A 26872-nucleotide genomic window follows, 5' to 3' on the forward strand; every position below is an offset into this window, starting at 1 on the left:
GAGAGGCCCCAAGCTACTACTGCTACTTAGACTATGGAGCACACAAAAAGGGGCCTATCATGACTCACCTCCAAAAGACCCAAAAAGCAGCTGAAAGGGTCATATGCAGATATTTACAAGCAACCAATGGATAGAAGCTGTTCAACCTTGTGGTTGAATTAAGGGAAAGCTGGAAAAAGCTGAGGAGGAATGCAATCCTGTAGAAGGACCAGCATTCTCAACTATCCTGGATTCCATGATCTCTCAGGCACTGGTCCAACAACTAGGCAGCATACACCAGTTGATAGGAGGCTCCTAACACATATACAGCAGAGAACTGGGGGGTCTGAACTCAGTCAGGGAAGATGTACCTAACCCTCAATAGATTGGAGGCCCCAGGGACTGGGAAATTCTGATGGGGTGGGGAATGAAAGGTGGAAATATCTGTCCTGGAGACAGGGAGTGGAGGTGTGGGGTACGTATGGGTTGAGAAATAGTCAGACATTGGACAAGGAGGGAGATAGTGTCTGGAGTGTAAAAAAGGGTGAAATAATTTTAAAAATATTGTATCATTTTGTTGTAAATAAGAAGTGAAAGGAAAAAGTTTAAAATTGCCCCCTAGACAAAAGTTGAAGCCAAAAGCGGGCCCTGGAACAGCATGTTCCAGAAACTAGCCGATCACAGAAAGAGTAATTGCACCAGCTGGTCCAGCCACCTTGTTTCAGGAACTAGCTAACCATAATAGCAGCTGACCATAGTAGCAGCTGACCATAGTAGCAGGAATTGGTTAACCATAAAGTTAAATTAAAACCTTAAAGAACAATCATGAAAAATAGGAGGTTCTTCCTTGTGATTCGGTATGGTTTTTCCTTTAAATAACCCTTATTCCAACCATTCGAGGTCGAACACCTCTATCCCTGTGTAGGATACAAGTCATAACCCCAGCGCACTGGTTTCTGTCATTCCTATGAATAAACCTCTTGTTGATTGCATCAAGATAAGTCTCTCATGAGTTCTTGCGGATGGGGGTCTCGTCATCCCAAGACTTGAGTGAGGCTCTCCCCACTCCAGGGATCTTTCATTTGGTAGCTCATTCCGGATCTGCAACCACCCTCGTCTCCAGAGATCCGCTTGGAGGTGAGATATTGTCTGTGTCTTTGTGTGTCTGTGCTGGCTGAACTCTGGGTCTGTATTTGCTTGTGAGTTCTGGTTTTGCAGTTGCTCTCAGTCTCAGGTAGAGATGGAGACTTGCGTCTTGGGTAGAGGCAAGGAGTTTGAGTATTGGTAGACGTGCCAGGGACTCACCGACTGTGTCACCCTGGGAGAGGTCACGGGAGGCCTGTAAGGACCCCAGGGACGCCTGGGAGATTCCAGTCTGGGTGCTGGTGAAGATTCGGTGATTCTCCTGGAGTTGGAGAAAAGACCCACCCTCCCAGCCGTCTGGGTGCTGGTGAAGAGACGGTAGTTCTCCTGGACTGGAGAAGCGAAATGTCCTCCCGGCCATCTGTTTTCCAGAGTGGTCATGCCTGTCTAGGTGGAGACAGGCGTCTGTTAGTCTTTGTTTGTGTGTCTTAGGTCTCTATTTTGTGTTACTTGTGACTCTGACGATGGGACAGACTGTGACGACTCCTCTTAGTTTGACCTTAGACCATTGGATTGAAGTTAGGGCTAGAGCAAACAACCTGTCAGTTTAGATTAAGAAAAGAACATGGCAGACTTTTTGCTCCTTGGTGTGTCCAGCATTTGATGTCGGCTGGTCTCCAGATGGCACCTTTATCTTAACCATTACTTTTGATCTGCTCTCCTTGGGAAGGAGGTGTGATGTGGAATATGCTCCCCCACCCTTCATCTGTCTGTGGTGAGCTCATGGAAGCTCCCATCTGAATCAGTTCAGTTCTGTGGTGATCTCGCAGCAGCCGCTTGTTTTTTTGTTTTTGTGTGTACTTCTGTTTTTGTCTGTTAATCTTTTGATTGTCTTTCTGTGTGACTGAATGCTATTTGTCCTCTTCGGCGGACCTTTATTTTCTAGACTCTTTTCTTTTGTCTCACCAACCCACGTGAGATGCTTGTTAGTAGTTGTTACATGGATGGAAGGCCCTCAGTCATTCTGTTGACTTCAATATGCCTGACGGTAGGGAGTGCCTGGTCTATAACCAGACTCCAATGGTGGGTCTCTGACCCCACCATTTTGGAAAACGCCCCACCAATTTGGCTAAGGTAAGGAAAGATATGAAGAGGAAGTTGCAGAAACATGAAGGGTTAAGCTAAATCGCTGAGTTAGTGTAAGTTGTAGAGAAAGTGAAGTTAGAGAGACTAAGGAAGAGAAGCAGGAAAGAAAAGAGAAAGGGAAGAGTGAGAGGATAGGTGGATCATAAGCAAGAGAGAAATTTGACTAGAGTATTGGCCACAGGAGTAGGAGATAGAGCTAGAGATAGAGAGAAGGCAGGATCTAGACAGACAGAGAACCTGGGCAATAGAAGACCAAGACCGAATGGGAGCGGAGAGATGCAGACACATCCATTGGAGAGAGATCAGTATTGCAATGAAAAAGGACATTGGGCCTGAGATTGCCCAAAGAAGAAAGGCAGGACCTCTAAGGTCCTGGCTCTTGAAGATGATGAAGGGAGATGGGGTTCGGACCCCCTCCCTGAGCCTAGGGTAACCCTAAACTTGGAAGGGACCCCTATAGACTTTCTGGTGGATACCGGAGCAGAGTATTCAGTCCTAAAACAATCGTTGGGAAAATTAAAAGACAAAAAGACCATAGTTGTCGGGGCAACTGGGCAGAAACAATATCCTTGGACCACAAAACAAACAGTTGACCTGGGAAAAGGATGTCCCATTCCTTTCTGGTCATTCCTGAATGCCCTATGCCTTTGTTGGGACAAAGTTGAAGGCACAGATTCAGTTTACTCAGACAGCACCCAAAGTAAAGTGGGGTACTCCCTCTTCCATGATATTGGGTTTAAAACCAGAGGACAAGAAACCCCAGATATTAGCAAATGGCTAAAAGAATTTCCAAAAGCCTGAGCAAAGAGTGGTGGCATGTGGATGGCAGAGAGGGTCCCTCCCACTGTGGTTGGACTGAAAGCAAGTGCCTCCCCTATCAGGGTACAACAGTACTGGATGAGTCATGAGGCCAGAGAATGCCAGTACCATGAAGAGCAGCAGCAGCAGTAGTGAACAGGCATCTGGACCCTAAAAAGACTCTTATCATGTCTGTTGCTGTTTTGATTGTGAAGATTCTGTGGTTTTTGGTTAGCTGGGGCTAAGAGTCAGCTGTGATTAACAAGATACCAGAACTACTAAAGAGAACCTTTACACTACTGGGACGATTGATGCTGGTCAGCTGGAGCTAAGAAATTAGTGGTGACTAAGAAGAGACCAGCATCATTGATTTGAAATCTTCTGGAAAGTATTTTCTGAGAGCACAAAGAGGTTGTGTTCCAAAGAAAGCCATAGTTGTGCCTAGTGCTGTGGCTGGACTTTAGTAGTGTTTAAGAGTCCCCCAGGTGGTACTGGTTTTGAAGGCATGAAGGAGTCATGAAGAGCAGCTGAGGTTGGGCACTGTGAGAGGCCATGGAAGGCCATTGGAGCAGGTGTACTCTCAGTTGTAGTTGATGGCCCAGGACTGAAGGGGTCATGCGAAGGAGTTGAGGCTCGGCATCATGAAGAGAGCATGTGTGAGGCTATTCGTAAAGCCTAGTTGCAGCAGAAGAAAGCAGCATTTTGGAGATGCCAGTACCATGAGATGACCAGCAAGAGCAACAGCAGTAGCAGTGGAGTAAAGGCATGTGGAACCTAGAAGATAAGGTGTGTGCTACAAAGGGCAGAGCTGGAGAAGTGACCTAAGTCCTTGGAGGAGCCTAGTAGATTGTAAGTGGATCCCAGACATTGGACAATTAGAGTTTGATTTTGCTTTGGGTTGTATTGTGATGATTGTGGTTTTGGTTAGCTGGACCTGTCTTCAGTCAAGGGTATATCAGTAGCTGCGCTCCCCTGCTAGAACCTCCAAACAAGCTCTCAAGGTCCATTCTAGGAACATAGGGTAGTAAAGCTTATGGACTACACGAAGAACTGTGGACCTTGGTGTGGGCTGGGGAATCCACTAGTTCATGGTCATCCCTGACTGCCCCTATCCCTTGCCATGCCCTGATGAAGCCAGCAACTGTGAGTATTATTCATTGTGAGGACATCAGGAAGGAAGAGATTCAGTGGCATGGGGCAATAATGAAGCAGATCAAGTGGCTCAAGAAATGGCTATGCAGGAACCTATCCTGGTTGCAGGCCTGCAAGAGACAGCCAGTGGGAACTGGATTTAGACTAAGGGATGGCCTCACTTAGAATGTACAACAGAAGAAAAGGCCCAAATTACTTAGAAGAGGAAGGACAATGGCACACTTGAGGGGAAAACTCTACTGCCCAGAGAATAAATAAAAGACTCAAATGGACATTTTAGGGAGATAAGAAGCTTATCCAAGTAGTTAAGGTATGTTTAATAGATCTTAGGATTTTAGCCAGAAAGACAGTAGAAAAGTGTAAGGTATGTCAGCAAGTGAATGCTTAGCAAGCAAACAGGGGAAAGAGACCGAGGGAGTTTAGTGGGTAGTTGAAGTTAACTTCACTGAGATAAAACCAGGAGTGTTTGTAGATACCTTTTTAGGAATAGATAGAAGCTTTCCCCACCAAGCATTGATGGCCTCGATAGTAATCAAGAAAACTTCCCCTGTTTTGGAGTGCCCAATGTAATTGGGTCAGACAACCGCTGAGCTTTCATTGCTAAGGTAAGCCAGGGTGTGGCCAGGTATTTAGAGGTCGATTGGAAATTACATTACAAACCTCAAAGCTCAGGACAGGTAAAGAGAATAAATAGAACTCTAAAAGAAACCCTGGCCAAATTGACCATGGAGACTGGCGCAGTCTGTGTGGCACTCCTTCCCTGTTGCTCTCGTCAGAGCAAGAAATATCCCTTTCAGAGTCAGCCTTACCCACTTTGAGATCTTACATGAGGCCTCAGCTCCTCTGACAGTATTAGATGATGTTACTGAACCAACATGTCATAGTAATAATGATTTGTATGCCAGGCTAAAAGACCTACAAGTGAAACAGAAAGAAGTCTGGTCACATCTAGCAATAGCCTATGTCCTGAGGACCCCTGAGACATCTCACCAGTTCCAGGTCAGAGATTCCATCCACGTATGACAACATCGGGCACAGACACTTGAGCCTTGCTGGAGAGGACCATACCTGGTGCTGCTGACCACCCTGACAGTCGTCAAGTGTCAGCCCTCACCAGTCTCGTACTAGCAGTTGGGGTTAGGAACTGAGAAAAAGCTAAGGTAAGTGGATACATCAGAGATGTGAGCTGTAATGCTCACTTGAGGAATGTGCTTTGAAAGCAAGAATTTCATGTTTTCCCTGGGTTCCATTGAGATAAGTCCACCAATCGCAGGTGTGGGGGTAGGCTTGATTTCTATTGCAAATGATGTAAAGGCATTACAGAAGGAGATTTATCACCTTCCAAAGAGTACACTTGGACAGACCCATGGCTCCAGCTGCATACGTAACAGAGAATGGCCTTATTGGACATCAGTGGGAGGAGAAACCCTTGGTCCTGCAAAGACTCAATGCCCCTGTGTAGAAGAATGTCAAGGAAGGGAGGCAGTTAAGGGTGGATGAGAAGTTGTGGGAACACTCTCATAGAAGCAGGGGGTGGGGAGAGATGAGGTAGGGGGTTTATGGATAGGAAATGGGGAAAGAGGATAAAATTTGAAATATAAATAAAAATATCCAATGAAAATGAAAAGAATGTTTATATTTTTAATGTAATGTTTATCAAATATGATGAAATATACATGTAATATGATTGGATATCCTCTATGAACATAAGAACTTATATTGCTACACTATTTGTATACATTACTGATTCTGATAAACCTATAACATATTATGTGCTCAAAATTTATTTGTAATTTGTAATAGTAAAAGTTATCAAAGATTCCTAGCAAATATGTAATAATAATGACAGGTGGAGTCAAATAAATATTTCTATGTATTTCTAATTACTTTGCTAGGATAAATAATCTTCATATGTTTTCTGCTTACATGATTTTTTTTCTTTCAAGTATTTTATTCAATGCAATACTGACATCCTTATTCCTCAGGCTGTATATCAAGGGGTTCAGCATGGGTACAATAGTAGTATAAAACAAAGATGACAATTTTGCTTTGTTCATAGAAATCAAGGATGATGGCTGTAAGTACATGAATGCACCAGAACCATAGAAGATACAAACAGCAGAGATGTGAGAGCTTCAAGTCCGAAAAGCTTTGAACTTACCCTCCCGGGTATGAATGTAGAGGACAGTATTAATAATGAAGATGTAGGAAGTAATAATGGTCAGCATTGGGAAAAAGATGTTCAGCGTACAAAAAAATAGAATCAATATTTCATTGATATAGGTATTAGAGGCTGCAAGTTTCAAGATGGGAAGAAGATCACAAAAATAGTGGTTGACCACATCTAATTGGCAGAACTGAACCCTAAGCATGAAACCAGTGTTTATGGATGAACAGAACAAAGCAAAAATATATACACCCGAAATAAGAGAACAGTACATCTGATAGGACATGGTTACACTGTAAAGCAAGGGGTTACAGATGGCAACATATCTGTCATATGCCATTGCAGCCAATGTGTAGCACTCTGCAATACCAAAAGTTAGGAAGAAGTAGAGCTGAGCCATGCAGCCAGGGTAGGAGATGAGGTTCTTCTCTGTCACAAAACTCACCAGCATTTTAGGGGTAACAACTGTGGATTCGCAGAAGTCAATGAATGACAGACTGCTGAGGAAAAAGTACATGGGTGTGTGCAGGTGAGAACTGAGCCCAATCAGTGTGATCATGCCCAAGTTCCCTGCTACAGTGATCAAATAGATTCCTGTGAAGAGGAGGAAAAGGGGCATTTGGAGTTCTGGCTTCTCTGAGAGCCCAGCCAAGAAAAACTCAGTCACTGTGCAATGGTTTCCTGCTGCCATATCCTCCATTCAGATCTAAAGGAGAAAAAAAATATGTAAGCCAATCACATGGTAAGAACTAGGTTTTCTTTTACATGTACACAAAATCCCCATGTTTTCATTTCTGCTTTATTATACATTTACCCTCCATATAATTACTTTAAGTGAGTTAACTTAGATAAATACAATTGATTTTATTACAATTTTTAAACATATACTTAAAATTAAGAATACATTTCATATAAAATACTATCACTGAATTAAATCTTTACAATTTTCATGAGTTTAAGAATATGCCTCAAATTTGAGATGTAGAATTCATATTAGTGTGGAAAATATTCACACTGTGTCTTGAAGTGAGCTTTCCCACGAAACAGTGAATTATTATCCAAATTCTAATTTCAGATGGATTCGCCATATTTCTACTATTAGACATTACCATTTCTCTAATCCTTAAGATACATAAAGTCTTTCAATACCCAAAAGGGAAAATTAATTGACCTTTGGAGCAGACACTGCATTAAATTCATGAAACATGGTACTACTAGCATGATACCTGCTTGGGAACCAATTCTTCGAAAGTAATCAGTCAGTAGTGGTTGCCTAATGAAACCATAAAAACAAAGTATTCATATTCCCTCACATTACATGCCAGTAAATGTGATAGCTAAGACAATGCACGTTTTTCAATTTTTACAGTGCAAAGAAGTATTACTGGTATCTTATTACTCAGAAATCTGAACTATGATATTTGCCTAGTAAGTTCATATTAACAATCTCTTAAGTGATAAATTTGATATTTCTACATATTAAAATTTAAAAAAAAACACAACTCAGTCCTTCCGTTTCCATTTACATGGTGCAAACTTAGAAGTATTGCCATGCACAAAGCCATTATCTAGGGGAAAATATAATTACTATCTCCTATCCTACTAAACTGTGTCTCAATTATTGTGTTACACAAAGTAATTTCGTAAGCGAATTAGAATTTTGTCATTATAAGAAGTTCCTAAAAAAAATAAAAACAATAAAAAGGTAAGAAGTTCCCTCGTTCCACTCTGCACCTCTACTCAGAGAATAGATGGGCTTCCATGCCCCTCTAAAAGATCCCACAGCCTGCCTGTGTCCAAGGTGTATGCAGTAAAAAGGGACAAAGGTGAGACTCCTGCCCTATTACCCAAGCCAGTAGGAATTTCCACAGAGTAGAAGGTGGATCTATCCTCTCTGCCATAGCCACATTATCCTTTAGATCTACACTTTCCTCAGGGGCAGATCATCTTTCTCTCACAGACTACACAGCATGTCTGTCTCCAAAGAGATCTGCTACAACTAGGGACACAGGTGAGACCCCTGCCATAATACCCATGCCAACTGGGACCTGCAAAAAGCCCAGCACATGTGAGTCCATCCCATCTACAGGAGCCCTGTCTTCCTTCTAATCTATACTTTCACCCTGATCAGATCAGTGTGACTGCCCCTGTTCTACAGCACAGAAACTACTTGTCTCCCAGGAGGGCAGCCATAACCAGAGATACAGGTGAGACCCTTGACCCAATAAGCACACCAGCTGTGACTCCCCCACCCCAGAACTCAAACAATTTGGGATGTATCTTGCTCAGCCTGAGCCCAATAGTTCTTCTAGTATGTTCTCCATTTGGAACTGAGCAGATCCTACCACTGGACCCCAAAGCCTGACTGTCTCTCAGGAGGTTCACTTTAACCAGGGAGATAGGAGTTCTGCCCTAACAATGGACATAAGAGTACTGCTCTAACCAGGGACACAGGAGGGCCTACTCTAATGAGGAACACAAGAGTCCTATCCCCCACCATAAACATCAGTGTCTGCATTCCTGGAAACCTGACCTAACCCAAGCCACAGAGCTCTACTGCCTCCAGTAGTGTGCACGCGCACACCCGTGTGTGTGTGTGTGTGTGTGTGTGTGTGTGTGTGTGTGTGTGTGTGTGTATGAGAGAGAGAGAATTTGTGTGTACTTGTATAAAAATTTCAAAATTTTTCATAAAAATAAAAATTAATGAGCGTGTCTTCTAAATTCAAGACCTCTTCCAATGGCTCACGAATCACTGTGAAGGGGATTAGGAAGTCTGGGAGATCCAGAGGTGTTGATGACTACAGGAAAGCAGTGTAACTGGGCACAGTGGAGCAGAGTCACCATGATTGTACTAGTATGCACAGGATCTGTGTAAAACCAAGTAGACCAAATGCCACCATAGAAAGGGGAGTTACACACAGACTTCACATCATCTGAGGAGATGTAGGCAGTTGATAATTGCTGAAATGACATTCCGGTTTTCTCTCATTTGCAACCAGACAAGTTAACCATGCAACAGAGGGAAATCATATAACCCCTAAATCATAAACAAAACAAATAGACCATTGTGAGGAAAGAGTTAAATGATAACACAAATCTGCATGGGACAGACAGGCAAGGAGCATGGGACTCAGCAGAATTGGAGAATGTGTAGTGAATATGATCAAAGAATGCTTATGAAACTATAAGAGTTAATTAAAATATCTTAAAGTTCAAAGAGATAAAAATAAGGTGACAGACTCACAATGATTAAGTGCATCTGACCAAAGATTTAATATGGAATAACTAAAATATTTGCAATTTGAAATACCATAAGGACAACTATGTTTAAAATAAAATAAATACATAAATGAACATAAACCTTATGAATAAGATATTTACAAAGTCAGAATGTGAAGAATAAATTTGTATACAATATGCTCATTATATTTAAACAACAATGCAAGTAAAATATTATATCATCATTTAAGGATATTTAAATTGACAGTGAAAAAATTCTAGCAATGCCTAACCCAGATGAGCAGTATCTAGAACCATCACATAATATGTATTAATGGAATAAAATGCAAAGCCGTGCAACTTTGTAAAACTGGCTTGCAACATATTATAAGTGTAAGGAAACATCTTCTCTGCATTTCGCTTATTGTTTCTTAGTTTATATATAGGATAAATGGGAATAATTTTTTGCATTAAGAATTGTAAAAATGTTCTGACAGCTTTATTCATTCATTACTAAAGATTTAGTAGGAAAGAACCAAAATATTCTGTTGAATTTTTTGTATACAATACAATTCTAGTTAACATTTATTAAGGAACAAATAATTCAGGCAGTCAATAACATATAATTCAAATGCATGATATTATTGGAGTAGCCATGAATTACACTTTGTAAATCAGGTTGAGCATGCACATGAATTATGTATATTTTCACAATTACTGTGAGTTCATTTGTGCAGTTGTCATCTGTGTCTGAATGACATTGTTCCCTTGTATTCATCCACCCCGTTTTGGAAGAATAGTTTCCATCTTTTGAATTCATTGGCCATAGAGTTTCCATCAGCCTCTCCCTAAATCACAGGTTCTTCTCATTAATATTGGCTACACAACAGAGCAAAATGGTATGACCTTGTTGCTGAAGGCACCATGTACGTGAATCATAAAGCTTGTAGTTATGAAGATATGTGGCTTAGCCATCAGTACTGGCTGGCTTTCACTGGCTGAAAGCTACTATGTACAGGAACAGAGGAAAGAACTGCTCAACATTTTTACCTATAGGTGAACCTCCGAGCTATATTAACATCTGGACTGGAAGACATTCTCATTGCTACAATTGTTTCATGAAGCTATTGAACCATTTTCCATCAGAAGATAAAACAGATACCTGAGACTTCTATCATACCAAAGACCTTTAGCGTTTAAAACATCTTTAAAACATTATCAAAGCATATTAAAGATTAAACTCTCCCAAATAGACACTATTTTGAAGCATTGCATATATGTACTGTGTTTGTTTGTCTTTATTATATTGTTTAATTATTTGTGTGTGCAGTGACTTCATAGAGGCTGTTCTAATAACTATATAGCAAAGCACAGTTATCCATGCACTAAAAATACCTGTTATGTTTTCTTCAATTTTTCAAACTTGAGTCACACCTATTTTCAGTACAGCATAACGTATTTTCTTTTTGGTCCTGTACTGTTTTAAGCCTGCTTTTTCTTGTGGAAATACATTACCACAGACTTTATATTTATTAGTCCTTGAAATTACTGTATTTTGTACTTCTACTCCATTATTATTTGTCCTTACATTAAAAATATTTCAATGGTATTTATAAAATTAAAGATGAAGTAGCAATGACATAAACTATCAAACTTCCAACAAATATCCAGAAATCATTCTAATAAAATACAAACAATTCACATATGCTGGATCTTTCATGTAACTCTCAGAAAACTTGAAGACAAGTTTAATGGGAGAAAAGCAAACAATCATAGTGTTATGTATGTCAATATGGTAAGGAAATCAAGCCTTACAGACTTATTGGTAGGTTTATCATAATCCAATTAGTGGTTTTCACATATAAAGTCATAGTATTTAGAAGTCAAAGAAATATGTAAAGAAACATGTGTCCCATTTAGGTCATTTCATAATTTACAGAAAAATCAGTATAGCCAGATGTTAAAGAAACATACATCAAATGATTAAAAATAATGGTATCAGGAATCTCTGCACATATATGTATATATATATATATATATATACACACACACACACACACACACACACACACACATATGGTTCAATAAAAAGCTTTCTTCTTGATTCTCTCTATATAGAATATACATATACACTGTGGGGTGTTTTAAATTGTTTTTAAAAATACTCTTATACATTTCTTTATATGAAGTTGTATGTACAGCTGTATGGTATGTTGTTGTGCATATGATACAGCAAGTGGTTAAGTTTGGAAGCATGCTTTCTACTTCTATCATACAGGTTCAGAGGACAGATCTCAGTTATCAGGATTGTGTTGCACTACCATTTATATTTGGACTCTTCTTGTCTGCATTATTAGTGCCTTAATTTCCAAGAGAATAATGTATGCAGTTGCTTATCACACAGATGTAAAATGCATATTAATGTGTATTATGTATTAATTTATTTCCAAACATTTTATAAGTCACTTAAGATGGCAACAACATTAATAAAGATTTACCAATACCAAAATGTAAATGTGTTTATAAACAAATGCAAAAAGTTTTGCATCGTTTGGTTTCAGTCCTTAGTCTTATCACCAAGAGAAAGTTGAATCTCTGAAGAATCACACCTACTTTTTATTCTCTATCTCTTCACAATCTCACCTCATCGGCTATAAATAGCTCCTATTCCATTTGCAGGTGAACGGACTATTAATATTATATCACCTGTCCACATTCTATCCTCAGTTACAATAAGCAGGAGCTATGGCTTCTTTGTTCATTATTGGATTTGGAAATTATGCTTTATTGTGTACAGACTGGTAGCTTATACAAACATTAGATATTCTTAAGACTTTTTATTAACCTCTTAAAAATTATTTAATATAAATCTCTTAACTCTATGCCAAATTTCCTGGATAGAAATATCTTCTGGTAGCATGTGGACATCTGAACCACCTAAACATTAGGAATAAAGAATGTAATCCTATAGAAATATCAAAAGGCTTGTGTGCTTAAGAGATTTTAGGATAGTAAAATTATTCTAATACCATGCTTCAAATACCGAATCTCGCAACGTTTTCCATCTGCCCCCATTTTATTCCTCCAAATACCCTCTTGTCTTACTCCCCATTCTTTCTAAATATTGCTGAATTACTAAAGAAATAACTCTGATATTTTGTCACTGAATTAGTGTACATTGATGTGACATCTGCTCTGCTTTAAGAAAGTCACAACCTAAATCTGACCTATTAGCTTATATTAATTGGAGCTGGATTAAAAATATGTGATAAAATTTACAAAATAAAATTAGGAGGTAGACGCAATAGAAGTTGTAACTGAATGGGTTTTTATTGCATAATCATGGGCTTACATTAAATACAGAATTGTACCAATGTTCACAGTATTGATGCATAACAAACAAAAATGTACCTGAATTCACAACCACAAACTCAATACTATTCAATATATTTAATACTCACAGTTTTCATGTTAACATTTTAATACTTTTATTTTTCATATATATGTTTATGTTATGCAATTATTCCAATGTCTAGAAATTTAATGTATTTCTCTAAAAATTCATGTTGGTCTCAAGAAATATCATAAAATAGAAATTTGAAACATTTAATATGTAGTTATTACAAATTATGAACCTAACCAAAGTTTGCCTCAGTGTGCTATTTCTATAAAATAAAAGAGAAGGTCTAATCTTGTAATTGAGATTAACTACATCAGTTATCGTCATAATTGTAGGAATAACAGATTAAGAGGGTTTTATACCATCTAACACTATGAAAGATTTTTTTTTCTTTTTCACATCATTTGAATGAAAGATCACCCATTCTTCAGGGTCAGGAGTGTATCTTGTAGCCAGCATGCATTCGAAGTTAATATGACTTCATCCATAAAGGAAAAAGATAATATAAACTCACTACATATTAAATTAAAAGTAAAATACCAAACCAGATATGGCTTTTTACATTACAAAGGAGTGAAAATAAATTAAACAAGGCCAAATTAATTAACCACTGAACTGTTTTTAAATGACTATTAATATACTAGATATACATGTTCAATTCATATGTAAAGCTAAAGATAAATGTTTAATAAATAAAACAACAAAATTCCTAGAATAAATTCAAATTAATGGAAATGCATAACTTTTCTGAAAACCACATCTTAGAACATATCAAATTATACAGTGTAATTTTTAGATTATCCTAATACATTTTTTTTTCACAGTGAATTCTAAAAGATCTCGGAAGTGGCTTCTCAGCTCAGTAGCTGTTAAACTGGAATGTAGCCAAGAGGTCACAATGATGCCTGATAGTGAAGGCATAATGAAGGCCTCTTAGTGCTGACCATTTAACACAGCTGTACTCTCTCCCAAGGCCTTGGCAAAGCTGTCATTTCTTCTGTGTTTAATTAATTTAGAAAGCACTAATATAAAGCTATTGTCCTAAATTTCAGGGAGTAACATTCACTGTGGATGTTCTAGCTAAGGAAAGGATATTGGCAACATGAAGTACTGATTTGACAGAGGTGATATAATCAGTATGCAGCAAGCATGTTGTAAGACAGGTTGTGATGTTTGGAAGCATAAATAAATATATGTCAATAGTATGTGAGTTCGTTATTTGAACAAGGGAAAAAGATTTGTCTTCATGGACTATATTGCACATTAAATGTGATAATAATTCTCATTCATAGACCCAGAGAAAGATGTCCCTTAAATTTATTTGTAAAACCTCCACTGTCCACAGTAGAGGTTTGGTCTTTGCTGTGTTTGTAATGCTAAGTGTGGACTCCTAAGACCTGGTTTTCCCTGAAAAGAAAGGGTCCACATTCAGATTCAACTGGAGCTATGTGACTTTGTACCCAAGTTTCTCTGCTTGGTAAATAAGGATGTAAACAGCCAATAACAAGACAGAAGAGACATAACCAGGGTTTAAGATTCTGGGTCTGAAGGTCAGAGGAGACCACAAGTGGAGAAGAAGGTAAATGGAGAAAGAAATGGCCATAGGGTAAGAATCTTAAAACAATGGCCATGTGGGTTGGCTAACAGAATATAAGAGCAGTCCAGATGAATTATGGGAAATTATATAATGGTAATATTGGCAAATAAACATAATAGTATAGAGGGAAAATATCCAAAAAGCTGTTGTGCTGATTAATGCTTGTTATAAATATAAAAGGTGTGTGTGTGTGTGTGTGTGTGTGTGTGTGTGTGTGTGTGTGTGCTTCTTTTATCTGGGAACTAAATAGTTAAAGGCAGAGAAGAAATGCCCAGATAGGGATTAAAACTTTTCCCAATAGTCCACTCTCTTGATCCTGCTAAATTCCTCATGCATACAACCCCCTCCTGTGATGTACATATTTGACTGCTTACAATGCCTAGAGTATATTATAGTTTTTTGTGTCTGCATTTTAGAATATTCTTCATTGTATTTACAAGAGAGTCACTAGGTAGTTTTTCTTTGTTATCTGCTAAATATGGACTTCCTTATGTATCCCATTGAAAACTGTTGCTGACATGGGGTGATTCTCCAAAATCATACTTTCTACAATGTGCTTAGAGGTTGTAAATTCTGAAACTCTTACATCCTAGGAAAATAAACTATGCTACTAGCCATATGACCGTTCGGCATTATTTGCCAGCTCCCTCACTAATACATGCTTGAAACATTACAGGTTTTATGATACTTTTCAGAATAAGGGAATAATTACATGAATGAATGGAAATATTTGAAGTCTTTTGATTCATATCTTTCATTGATTGCTACAGTCCTTAGAGTCCTAAAAATACAGTGTGAGTGTGTGAGAAATGCATACTAACTTACAACTCCTGAAATGTCCAATACGAAATGTTGTTTGCTGCTTGCCAATGGCATTCATCAAGAAATGGGGAGAAGCAGGCCCCAAGCATTCAACAGTTAGTATTTAAATATAAGTCGTAGCCCTCAATGTAGACAGTACCTTTAAGCCTGGTCTGCATCTCAAGTTACCTTCTTCCAGGAATCACCTAGTCTCTGCGTCTGCAATTTCAATTTCATAGACACCTTCAACAGTATAGTTATGAAGTTCTGTCCTGTGTTCAACTTCTTCAGGTACTGGGTGTTGGGAAATAAATAGTCCCTAAGGACATTAATTACTCTAAAAATGTTTGAATGAGAAAAGTAAGCAATTATCACTGCTGGTTCCTCAATTGCCAAGTTATTCTAAAAATGATTTCATCTTATTCCTAAGCTTTCAACTCCTAAAGGAAGATATGTGTATATGGATCCCTGAAGAGCTGTGTTAAAATGCTTACTATGATCCAGCATGCACTCATGAGTGTGAGAGTCTAATTTCTTAGAAGCCTCTGGCTGACACAAATAACTAAGTGAATCTCCTCTTTGTATCTTTTTCTGGAGCACTCTTAGCCCACATATGGCAGAATTTTTTATGTTAACTTAAACCTATTCTCTAAAGCATCTTTATCAGAATCATCCAACAGAGCATCATCCATTTAATGATAAACATTAGATCAAGTGAATTGCTTATGGATAATTTGTAATGCTCGTTGCAGAAAATACTGACATCAATTTAGACCCTTTAACATTATCTATGGAAGTACTTTCTAGTGACACATTTTTAGTGGATAACTATTACTCAAAGTCCATACTGAAAAGCAAACCTTTCCCTATCCTCCTGATGCAAGGATACTGTGAAAGAGCAGTCTTTCAAGACCATTGTTTTATAGGCCATGATCTCAGTAACAAAGTCAGTAAAGGAATTCAAGGCTGTAAAGTACTCATTAGATGAATTACTTTGTTAACTGCTCTTAAATCTGTTATTGTCCTCCATTTTTCTGATTTCATTTTTACAACAAATATAGGGGTCTTCCAGAGGCTGGTAAATGTTTCTCTATGTTGAGCCTTCTGCTGATCCTTTACCAGTTGTTCAAGTGCATGATTTTTTTTCTTTGTTATGTACCACTGCTCTTGCCATACAGGTCTGATAACTATTTTAGGGGCAAAGGATCGTAGTATGTCAGCAGGGGCTCTTTTTATAACATTGAAAATTCAAGCAATGGTGACACCTGTTTTTCATCACAGTCACAGCTTGTGATTTTCTCAGTCAGCCATATCAATACATTTCCCAGGAGCATCTACACATATCTACCATATCACACATAATTTCTTCATTTGATTTACCTGGAATTACAGGAACATTAATTTGCATACCCCATCGTTGTAAAATATTTCTTCCTCACAAATTTATGGCTATGTCTAACATGTAAACTTTCAATTCCCTGTTTTCCTTTCTTGTTTGTCACAGTTAATCCGTCGGACACCTTTAATCTCAAACAATAAAGGAAAAATCAGATTTACCGTATGTGATCCTTCTGAAGTAGTCAATCTGAATTACAAGACTTTGGGCAAAATATAACAGTGCTCAGCTCCTGTGATAGAATGTTGATAGGATCTATCAACATTCTATGTAAACACCATTCATTTGCACCATTAATTTCAGGCTAAGATCATTAACTTTTGTGTGTGTGTGTGTGTGTGTGTGTGTGTGTGTGTGTGTGTGTGTGTGTGTGTGTGCGCGCGCGCGCCAGAATAGCCAGAATACATACTCACCATCTTGGTCTTCAACAACAGGCACAACACCTCTCCCTGAATCTGTTGCCTGCCTGCCTGCCTGTCTGTCTGCCTGCCTGCCTGCCTGCCTATGGATGCCATTCACCTAAATGGACTGTATTTGCTCACCTCAGTTGGAGAGTATATGCCTAGTCTTGCAGCAATTTGATGTGGGTTTTGGGAAGAGGGTGTGGCTGTTAACTACATGGTGACTGTACTTCTCAAAGGAGAAGGTGAGGGAGGAACCAGGGAGGTTCTATATGAAGAGGTACTGGGATTAGAGGAGGAACTGATACTGAGATGTGAAGTGAGTAAATAAATAAATAAATAAATAAATAAATAAATAAATAAAAATAGAATGGGGGAATCAGGATCAGATGTGGAGACAGACTGAAGAGATGACCAGATGGCCATGAGAGTGAATGGAAATCTGCAGCTGCATGGTCTGGGATGATGGGGGCATTTCAAGGACCTACCAGAGACCCGGGATAGGTAATAATCCCATGAATCAATGGGGATGAGTTTAGCTGAGACTCACAGCAGTACAGATATAGATCCTGAAGCACCTATAGCCAGAAATGAACTCCAAAGGGGTGATAAGATAACCAACATACCCTCAAAATTTTTGACCCCAGATTTATCAATCATGTCTATAGGAAATGCAGGGATAGAGGGACAGAACAGAGGCTGAAAGGATGACCTATTCTGTAAAATCTTTGTCTTATTCATCACTTAATCTGCCACTCAATTAGACATAATTTTCTAACCTGGAGGTTTCTTTCTACCATCTGATTTTTCCTTCAATGAAATTAAAAGTCTAAGGGTTTGTCTATATTCCTGCCATTGTAGCCATGTTGCTAGATTAGAATCCCTCTACATTGTTACACGCTGTCAAACATATTTTTTCATTGTGATTCTGAATATAGTAGCTGACATTTAATATTATTCATCACAAAGATGGTGACAATGAAGACTTATTCTTAGTTTTCAGTACTTCAATTCAATTGAAGCTTGTATAACTATAGCTATCCTGAAAAGGTTTTTTGCCTGCATTGCATTAGCTATTCATAATAATAGTAATAATAATAATAATAATAATAATAATAATAATAATATCTGTAACAGTACTTTGCTAGGTTTACAAGGTTTGACCAAATAGAGAGTCTAAAAAGAATCTGGTATGTCTTGGGAATTTTCTAAAGAAGTTTCCCCTGAAATATTCTTTTTCCTGTGACAGTTTCCAGGATTCTGTTTGTGCATTCTTATTTTCTGACCAATCTTTAAGTCCTTTTGTAAATTTCTAATATTTATTGTCTTTTGTCTATATTTGGATACAGATTATTCCTTCTCACCAGTATTCCTCTTCCCTCCATCTTGCAAAAGATACTTCTCTTCAACAACCTTAGCCCTATGCAGCCCATCAACTTTAAAGTCAGTACCTTAAAAAATATGTTGACAGGAAAAAATGAAGTTAAGCGATTATAAATCTCATGCCTTGTAGGTCAGTTCTCAATGAAATTCTCATGTTCATTTAAAGCTTCAGCACAATGGTTACTCACTTTGCTTCCATTAATATTTTAATACAGCATTCATGTCTTCTCTAGGCACATATTCACCTTCCAATTCTGCCAACAAGCCAGCTTCAGAGGCTTATGAGTCATGTGTTTCTGAAGTTACAATGATCACAGCAATAAACGTGAACATGGTACTTACTTTCTGAGCTAGTCAGAATTCATCTATCATGACTATAATATATATATAGGAGAAGGAGTTGTTGTTGTTGTTGTTGTTTGCTTGTTTTTTTGGATTATAATGTCATAAAGTTCAGTACTTATTTGGCTCCATTTGTAGCTAGATTCATCATCAAAATTCAACCCAGAATTTGTCCTGCCTAACAGAAATGCAGGAACAAAAATGGAGCAGAGACTGAAGGAATGGCTGTTGAGTGACCAACCAAATTCATGGAGAGGAGGAGTTGGAGACAGAGGAACTGTGAGAGTGGAGTACCCAGAGTGAGGGCAGCAATTAGGATATAAACTGAAAAGCTCTATCAGCAGCTGACTGAGACAGATGCAGACACTTAAAACAAACCATTGGTCTAAGGTTGGGGACCACTTTGGAAGAGTTAAGGGAAAGATTGAAGGAACTGAAGGGTTAGCAACTACATAGGAAGAACAATCTTGAAAACTAATCTGGGAACCTCCAGAGCTACCAGAAGCTGATACACCAACAAAAAACATACCTGGGCTGGTCCATGGTCCCTGATATATAAGTATGAGAGAACTGCATTTTCTGGCCCTCAGGTGGAGAGGATGTTCCTAATCCTGTAGAGGCTTGATACCCCAGGGAAAAGGGATGCAGTGATGAGGTGAGGGGAGTTGGTGGGCTATGAGCATGGGTGGGTAGGGGAGCACCATCTCAGAGGCTAATAATGGTTTGGGGTATGAGATGAGTAACTTTTGGGAAAGGGACTGTGAAATGGGGCAACATTTGGAATTTAAATAAGTAAATAATTTAAAAATAGAGGGGCCATGCTCCATCCAGTGTTTGGCTGTGGGTCTTTGCATCTGTCTGAGTCAGGTACCAGACAGATCCTCTCACAGGACAGTCATGCTAGGATCCTTCTTCAAACATAACAGAGTATCACTAATAATGTCATGGATTGGTGCTTGCCCATGGGATAGATCTCAAGTTGGCTACATTGGCTGGGATACAGACAAACCCTTAGTACAGATTTTAATCTCAAACAAGGAAGGAAAATCAGATGGTAGAAATAAGCATCCAGGTTAAAAAAATATGTCTAATTGAGTGGCAGATTAAGTGATGAATAAGACAAAGGTTTTACAGTATAGGATATGCCCATCTCTCACAAGAATAGAGGGGAAAGAGAGATGACTTAAAAGAGAACAGTGTGGAAGTGGGGCAGGAGAGGGAGAAAGGAATTTATACTCTAAGACGTTTACAGAAGCAGGCTGGAGAGAGAATAGGCTAGACTCAGGTGAAGATAGATGAGAAGGAGCCAGAAGATTATAACAGATTTGAGAGTATTTGAGGACAAGTTGGGCAACTCAGTCAGAAGTGAGAAAAGTTAATGTGAAACAATCAGTTTAGAGAAGAGGCTTAAGCCAGATACCAGAGTTAAAATCCAGCCAGAGTTCAGAAAAAGCTGGAAAGTGTAATCTTTTTCAGCAGTAAGTCTCAGAACCTGAAAATATTCTAGGCATTGATAAGATGTTACAGAGGCTAGAAGTTTGCAGAAGTGGGCTTATGAGAGCAGAAGGAGGCTGTAAGTCCTAGACACAACAATTACACCAGGCAACTAAGTTATTTTTTACAAATTCTACATATTTCAATAAACACACATTTTTTATTGAAAAGTATAACTGAGCAGCAAGATCACCAACCAGAGTGAGATTAGGAGCATCCAATTTTGGTCAAACCGTCAAATTAGAAGAGAAACAAACAAACAAATAAACAACCACAAAACAAATTCAATAACAAAGAAACAACAACGGGAACAGGCATAAAGGTACAGTGCAACTTACAGATTTCATCCTACATTACTCTGAACTTAGTAAAGAATTCAAAGAACAGCATACTCAAGAACATATGAGGAAATGGTAACTAACCCTCATTCGTTATTGATGGGATTGCAAACTGATGTAGCTACTTTTTAAATCCATGTGGTGAGGCAAGTAAGTTACTAAGAGAATACTTAAGTGCATATAAGTAAATAACTAAGTAAACAAATAAAAAATAAATATACCATATGTTCAGTGCACAGGTAACTAAGTAACTAAGTAAATTACTTAATTAATAATCTACCCTATGTTCCTGCAATTTTGACATTCTAAACCGCATTTAACTCTTCAACCATGTTCATTGCGCTGGACTTCACAATAGCTAAGCAATGGACATGACCTAAATAACCTATAAATCATAAAATGATAATGAAAACACATTGGAATTCTATTTAGCTGTAAAGAGAACTAAATATTTTAAAATTTTCCTGTAAATAAGTGGAACTAGTTAATATTGACTAAGGTAACTCAGAGACAGAAAAACAAGCACCACATGATCTCCTTACTGCATAAATTAGATAAAGAAAAAAGGAATGGTGGTGTTGGACATCTACTATAGGGAAATGGATAGCAGGGACATGTGTTATGGAGAGGGAAAGCGAAATATTTCAGGGCACTTTGGGAACAAGGATGGGAAATCAATGTAGAAGAAGGAGTAGGGAAGAGAGCAGAGGGAAAAATATTAATAATGATGTTTGAAAAGATTCCATCAGAAAATGTAATTCTATGATTACTTGCACACACTCACAAACAAAACCATACATGTCCAGAAATATATGCTATTGTTATTGTCCTTAGTTTTTTTCTCAGAAAAAGAAAACAACTAAAGATATCAGAGGATTTTGATACTTAGCTTGTAGGAATCAAACTGGATTTGATATAGAAGTCTTCTCCCTGGGAACTAGATTTCATAATAAGGAATAGTGAAATCCAAGTTTACAAGGGTGTAAAACAATTACTATATACAGTTGCAACATACATGAAACATAGTAATAACTGCAAGCCAAGTAATAGCTAAATGTAGAGTAGTATGTCACAATAACAGGATAAAATAGCTATCAAAATGTTCTTAAGGCTGACTCAATAGGGTATATTCACTGCCTGGTTCTATATGCATGGTCAACTATGGTTTTCTGATGAGATTATAGAACTTAGAGTAGAATCTAAGAGTGTCACCTATACAAAGTTGTATAATTTCTAACTGCATACATAGTTCTTATTGAATCATACACAGATAACTATAACTATGTTTACATCAAATGGAGACAATTACAGAACTCCATAACTGGTCTAAATAGAAGGAACAAATGATGGTGGGGTGTGGAGCCACAACTCATCCATCTAAAACATTACGTTCCTGCTTAAAAGTCAGGGAACATTTTGGAAGGAAACAAAATATTCTAAAAACCAGTGTACAATGAAGTCTGTGAAAATAATGTATCTTCAATGCATTATTGAAGTGAAAACTGAATATCTCAAACATATAGTCTACTCAAAAAGAGCCAAAACATACAAACAAACACCCACAACAAAAACAAAAAATTACCATGCAACATATCAGTATTGTTGAGGGAAATTTATGGGAGCCCGTTCCTAAATGGAGAAAGAAGGACCAGAATGATTGTTGAGAAAAGAATCAGTTTTCCTATGGGTATATATAAATGAAAGGAAAAGAGTCCATTAATTTGAGGTCAGGGGTTTCATGGGAGTGACCGTAGGGAGATGAGAACAATGATGTTATTACAGCACTTATATAATAAATTCTCAAAAATTAATTAAGAATGAATAAAATAACATTATTTTGTTGTGATTAAAAGTGATGTTTATAAATTTAAATTAATGTTTACAAGTGTTAAAAAATTATATATGATGATGGGCTATCAACAATGGACGTAAGGATCCAGGTTTTCTGTACTAATTGTTTACATTGTTGATTCTTAGAATCACATGACAGATTAGGTAATTGAAATTTAAAAATGAAATTTGTAATAGTAAAATAATCAAAGAGTCCTAACAAATGAGTAATAATAATGACAGGTAAGGTAACATAAGTAGTATCGAGTCGATTGATGTACTCTACATAACTTTGCTCTAAGAAATATTCCTCATGTGACTTCTGCTCACATGAAGTATTTTCTTCAGTGCAACGATAACATCCTTATTCCTCAGGCTGTATATCAAGGGGTTCAGCATGGGTACAACAGTCATATAAAATATAGATGACACTTTCCCTTGGTCCATCGAACTCACAGATGATGGCTGTAAGTATGTGAATGCAGCAGAACCATAGAAGATAGCAACAGCAGAGATGTGGGAACTGCAAGTACTGAAGGCTTTAGATCTGCCCTCCCGGGAGCGAATGCGGAGGATGCTGACAATTATGAAGATGTAGGAAATAATAATGGTCATCATTGGGACAAATATGTTCACTGTTCCAAAAGATAGCATCAACATTTCATTGATATGGATACTAGAACATGCCAGTTTCAAGAGGGGAAGAAGATCACAGAAATAGTGGTTGATTACATCTAATTTGCAGAACTTAATCCTAATCATGAAGCCTGTGTTTACAGATGAAGAGAGCATAGCAAAAATATACACCCCTGAAATCAGAGAAGTGTAAATCTGAGAGGACATAGTTACATTGTAAAGCAATGGGTTACAGATGGCAACATAGCGGTCATATGCCATTGCAGCTAATGTGTAGCACTCTGCAATGCCAAAAGTGATGAAGAAGTAGAGCTGAGTCATGCATCCAGGGTAGGAGATGATGTTCTTCTCTGTCAAAAAGCTCATCAGCATTTTAGGAATAACAACTGTGGACTGACAGAAGTCACTGAAAGACAGACTGCTGAGGAAATAGTACATGGGTGTGTGCAGGTGGGAACTGAGAACAATCAGTGTGATCATACCCAAGTTCCCTGCTACAGTGATCAGATAGATTGCTGTGAAGAGGAAGAAGAGGGGAAGCTGGAGTTCTGGTGTCTGTGAGAGCCCAGCTAAGAAGAACTCAGTCACTGTGCAGTAGTTTCTTGCCATATTGTCCTCCATTCTGCTCCTAAAGGAGTAAAAGTATAGTAAAGCTGTTAGAGTGAAATTTTCATTTTTTCACCTGAACACAGATTCCATATATAAATTATCTGCCTTAGAATTGCTTTGTTCTGTGTATAATTGTAAATAAACTTTGATAAATAAATTTCTATTACTATTATTTTTATACTTAAAAATGAAGAATGAATTTCAAAGCTCTCTTGTTCTCTTGCTTTTACCCTCTTCCACCTTTGTCCCTTCTCTCCCCAAATCCTTACCCCCTTCACATGCTTATAACCAGACTCTTCTCTCTCTCTCTCTCTCTCTCTCTCTCTCTCTCTCTCTCTCTCTCTCTGTGTGTGTGTGTGTGTCTCTGTCTCTGTCTCTGTCTGTCTCTCTATCTGTCTCTCCCTCTGTCTCTGACTCTGTCTCTCTCTGTCTCTCTGTCTCTCTCTGTCCTCTCTGTCTCTCTGTCTCTCTGTCTCTCTCTGTCTCTCTCTCTCTCCCTCTTTCTCTGCCCCTACTACCCTCTTCACTCCCCTCCCCATGCCCTGAATAAACTCTATTCTATATTAAAAATATAATGAATTTCATAGAAAACACTATCACTGCACTAGTTTTCAAAAAATTTGGTGATTTCAAAGCAATGTCTCTCATTTGGGATGCAAAGTGTTTATCAGTGTAAAAACATGCTTGCCTTTAGGAAGAAAGCCTTCCCTAAAAGTCAGTGAATAATATATCCAAATTCTTATTTTAACAAGAGATCTCCAGAATTCCTCTTTTTGACATTCCCATTTTTCTAATACTTGAGATAAAAAAACATCTTTAAATATATAAATGTGATATTTGCATATTAGGCTTTGGACACCTGCTGCTACTGGGAAGGTGATTCCTGTTTGGGAAAGAGTTCTTGAGGTTACTTAGTGAGGCATTGAAGACAAAGTACCCATATTCTCTCCCTTTATTATCAAAGACATTGTTAACTAATACAATGTATTTTTTATTATTTACAATCTAATGAAATAAATGTTACTAGCATCTTATCACTCAAGCCTGAAACTTATTTTGTGTTGCTAGTTCACAATGATACTCTACAAATGAAAGGTTTTGTATTTCCACATATTAAAATTAGAGAAACAGGCCCAGAGAAGTTCTTCTCTTGCCATTTTAATGTTATGAACTAAGAACAATTTAAGTGCAAATATGCATTAATTATGGGAAATGTAATTATTATCCTCTATTCTATTGAACTGTGAACCAATTGATCATTGTCTACATAGATTAAATTCCTACCTAAATAAGAGTTTAGTCACTAAAGTATAAAATATTGAAATTTATAAAGAAGAACAGGATCAGGTATGGGGGAGGGACAGGACAGAAGGCCTGAGGTCCAAGAGAATGAATGGAGATAGGCTGCCTCAGGGGGTATGAGGTGGAGTGACCCTCTACTAAGTACCAGAAACCCAGGAGGTGAAAGAATCTTAGGACTCAATTGGAGTAACATTAGCCAAAGTGTTCAACCTTGGGAAGAGGAAACTTGAAGAGTAGACCTCCAGTAAAAAGACATGGTCTCAAGCAGATGAACAGGATTGCTAACATATAGTCAAAATTCCTTACCCAGAACTGCTTCTTTCTGAAAGAATGGCAGGGATAAAAATGGAGAAGAGACTGAACTAAAGGTGGTTCAATGGCTAGCCCAACCTAGGATCCATCTCATAGGAGGGCACCAAGGCCTGACACTACTACTGATGCTATGATATACTTACAGATGGGAGACTGGCATGGTTGTCCCATAAAGACCCTACCAGCAGCTGTCTAAGAAAAAACCTGATACACCCAACCATTGAACTAAAGGGACTCTCATGGTTGAATTAGGTGAAGTATTAAAGAAGCTGAAGGGGAGAGCAACCCCATAGGAAGACCATCAGTCTCAACTTACCCAGAACCCAGGAAGCTCCCAGAGACCAAGTCTCCAGTCACCCAGGAGCATGTATGGGCTAGTCCAAGGACCCTGGCAGAGGTCTACCAAATATAGCAGAGGTCTACCTGATCAGGCCTTAGTGGGAGAAGATGCACTTAACTCCTGAGATATTTGAGGCCTAAGGGAAAGGGAAAGCCTGGTGGGGTGAAGGGGGTACCCTCTCAAAGACAAGAGGAAGGAGGAATGGAATGAAGAAGTATGGGAGGGGGATCGAGATGGGGTTTAAGATTGGAATGTAAATCTATAAAATAATAAAAATTGAAAAAACACAAACTATATATTGCATAAATAACATATATATTAAGAAAGCTCACTGATTTAAGTAGACAGAGTAAGATAAAATGTCTTGAATACAACACTTAGAAGAAATTATTGGCATCTCTCACACACGTAAAGAAAGTCAAAACATAAAATTATTTTAATCATAAAGTTAGAGGGGCCAGAAGGACCATAGGAACCATAAAATAATGAGAAGTTCTATGATAAACTCTGTTCTTTCAATGACCCAGCAAATGCAACCATGATTTCATAGAACATTGATGCATCAATGGCACACATTAAACTGAGCCTTTTAATAATGTATCATGATATGGGGAGAGAGGTGAAGACAAGATATTTCCTCTTCACTGAGCTATATGCTACTAATAACTCCGAAATTGGGAGACATTATATTCAATTGTGTCCATACTAATAAGATTCCCATACTCCAACATGTAGTTCTAAACCTAATGTCACACAGATGATGTAGTTAAAGTAAATGTTTCGAAAACAAAACAAAAAAAGCCACTAACGTTGGAAAGAAACTTGCATGGACAAAAGATTGTAACAGGGAATATTAGGCAGGATAATGAACATAGTACTAACCAGAACATGTTTCTCTCAAAGTATAGTAGAGAAAAGTTGCCCATGTCTAAGAGGGAAAGCTTATATCCATGAATATGTGCAAGGGACAAATTGGCTGAGGTGGAAAAACAATAACAACAGGACATGGAGATACGTAGGATAGGAAGGAGCATGGACCTGAGATTAAGGTGAATATGACCAAAGCATGTTTAGGAAACTGTCAAAGAGTATATAAAAGTAATTTAAAGCTTGAGGAAGATAAAAATGAGGTGATAAATCCACTGTT

General features: G+C 38.0%; 1 protein-coding gene and 1 pseudogene across 1 annotated transcript; both read right to left on the minus strand.

The window, feature by feature from the left end:
* Or8g18-ps1 (olfactory receptor family 8 subfamily G member 18F, pseudogene 1) lies at positions 6097-7025 on the minus strand (annotated as a pseudogene).
* Or8g26c (olfactory receptor family 8 subfamily G member 26C) lies at positions 22824-23783 on the minus strand. The gene has a single exon (NM_001000797.1). It carries the CDS (start codon positions 23781-23783, stop codon positions 22824-22826), a length of 960 nt encoding a protein of 319 aa, NP_001000797.1.
* Positions 23784-26872: the final 3089 nt, after the last annotated feature.

The sequence above is a fragment of the Rattus norvegicus genome, chromosome 8, assembly GCF_036323735.1.
Source record: "Rattus norvegicus strain BN/NHsdMcwi chromosome 8, GRCr8, whole genome shotgun sequence".
In the NCBI taxonomy this organism is placed as follows: domain Eukaryota; kingdom Metazoa; phylum Chordata; class Mammalia; order Rodentia; family Muridae; genus Rattus; species Rattus norvegicus.

Bases quoted from the DNA above. Each gene is read 5' to 3' on its own strand.
- Or8g26c (NM_001000797.1), bottom strand. From the start codon at position 23,783: ATGGAGGACAATATGGCAAGAAACTACTGCACAGTGACTGAGTTCTTC.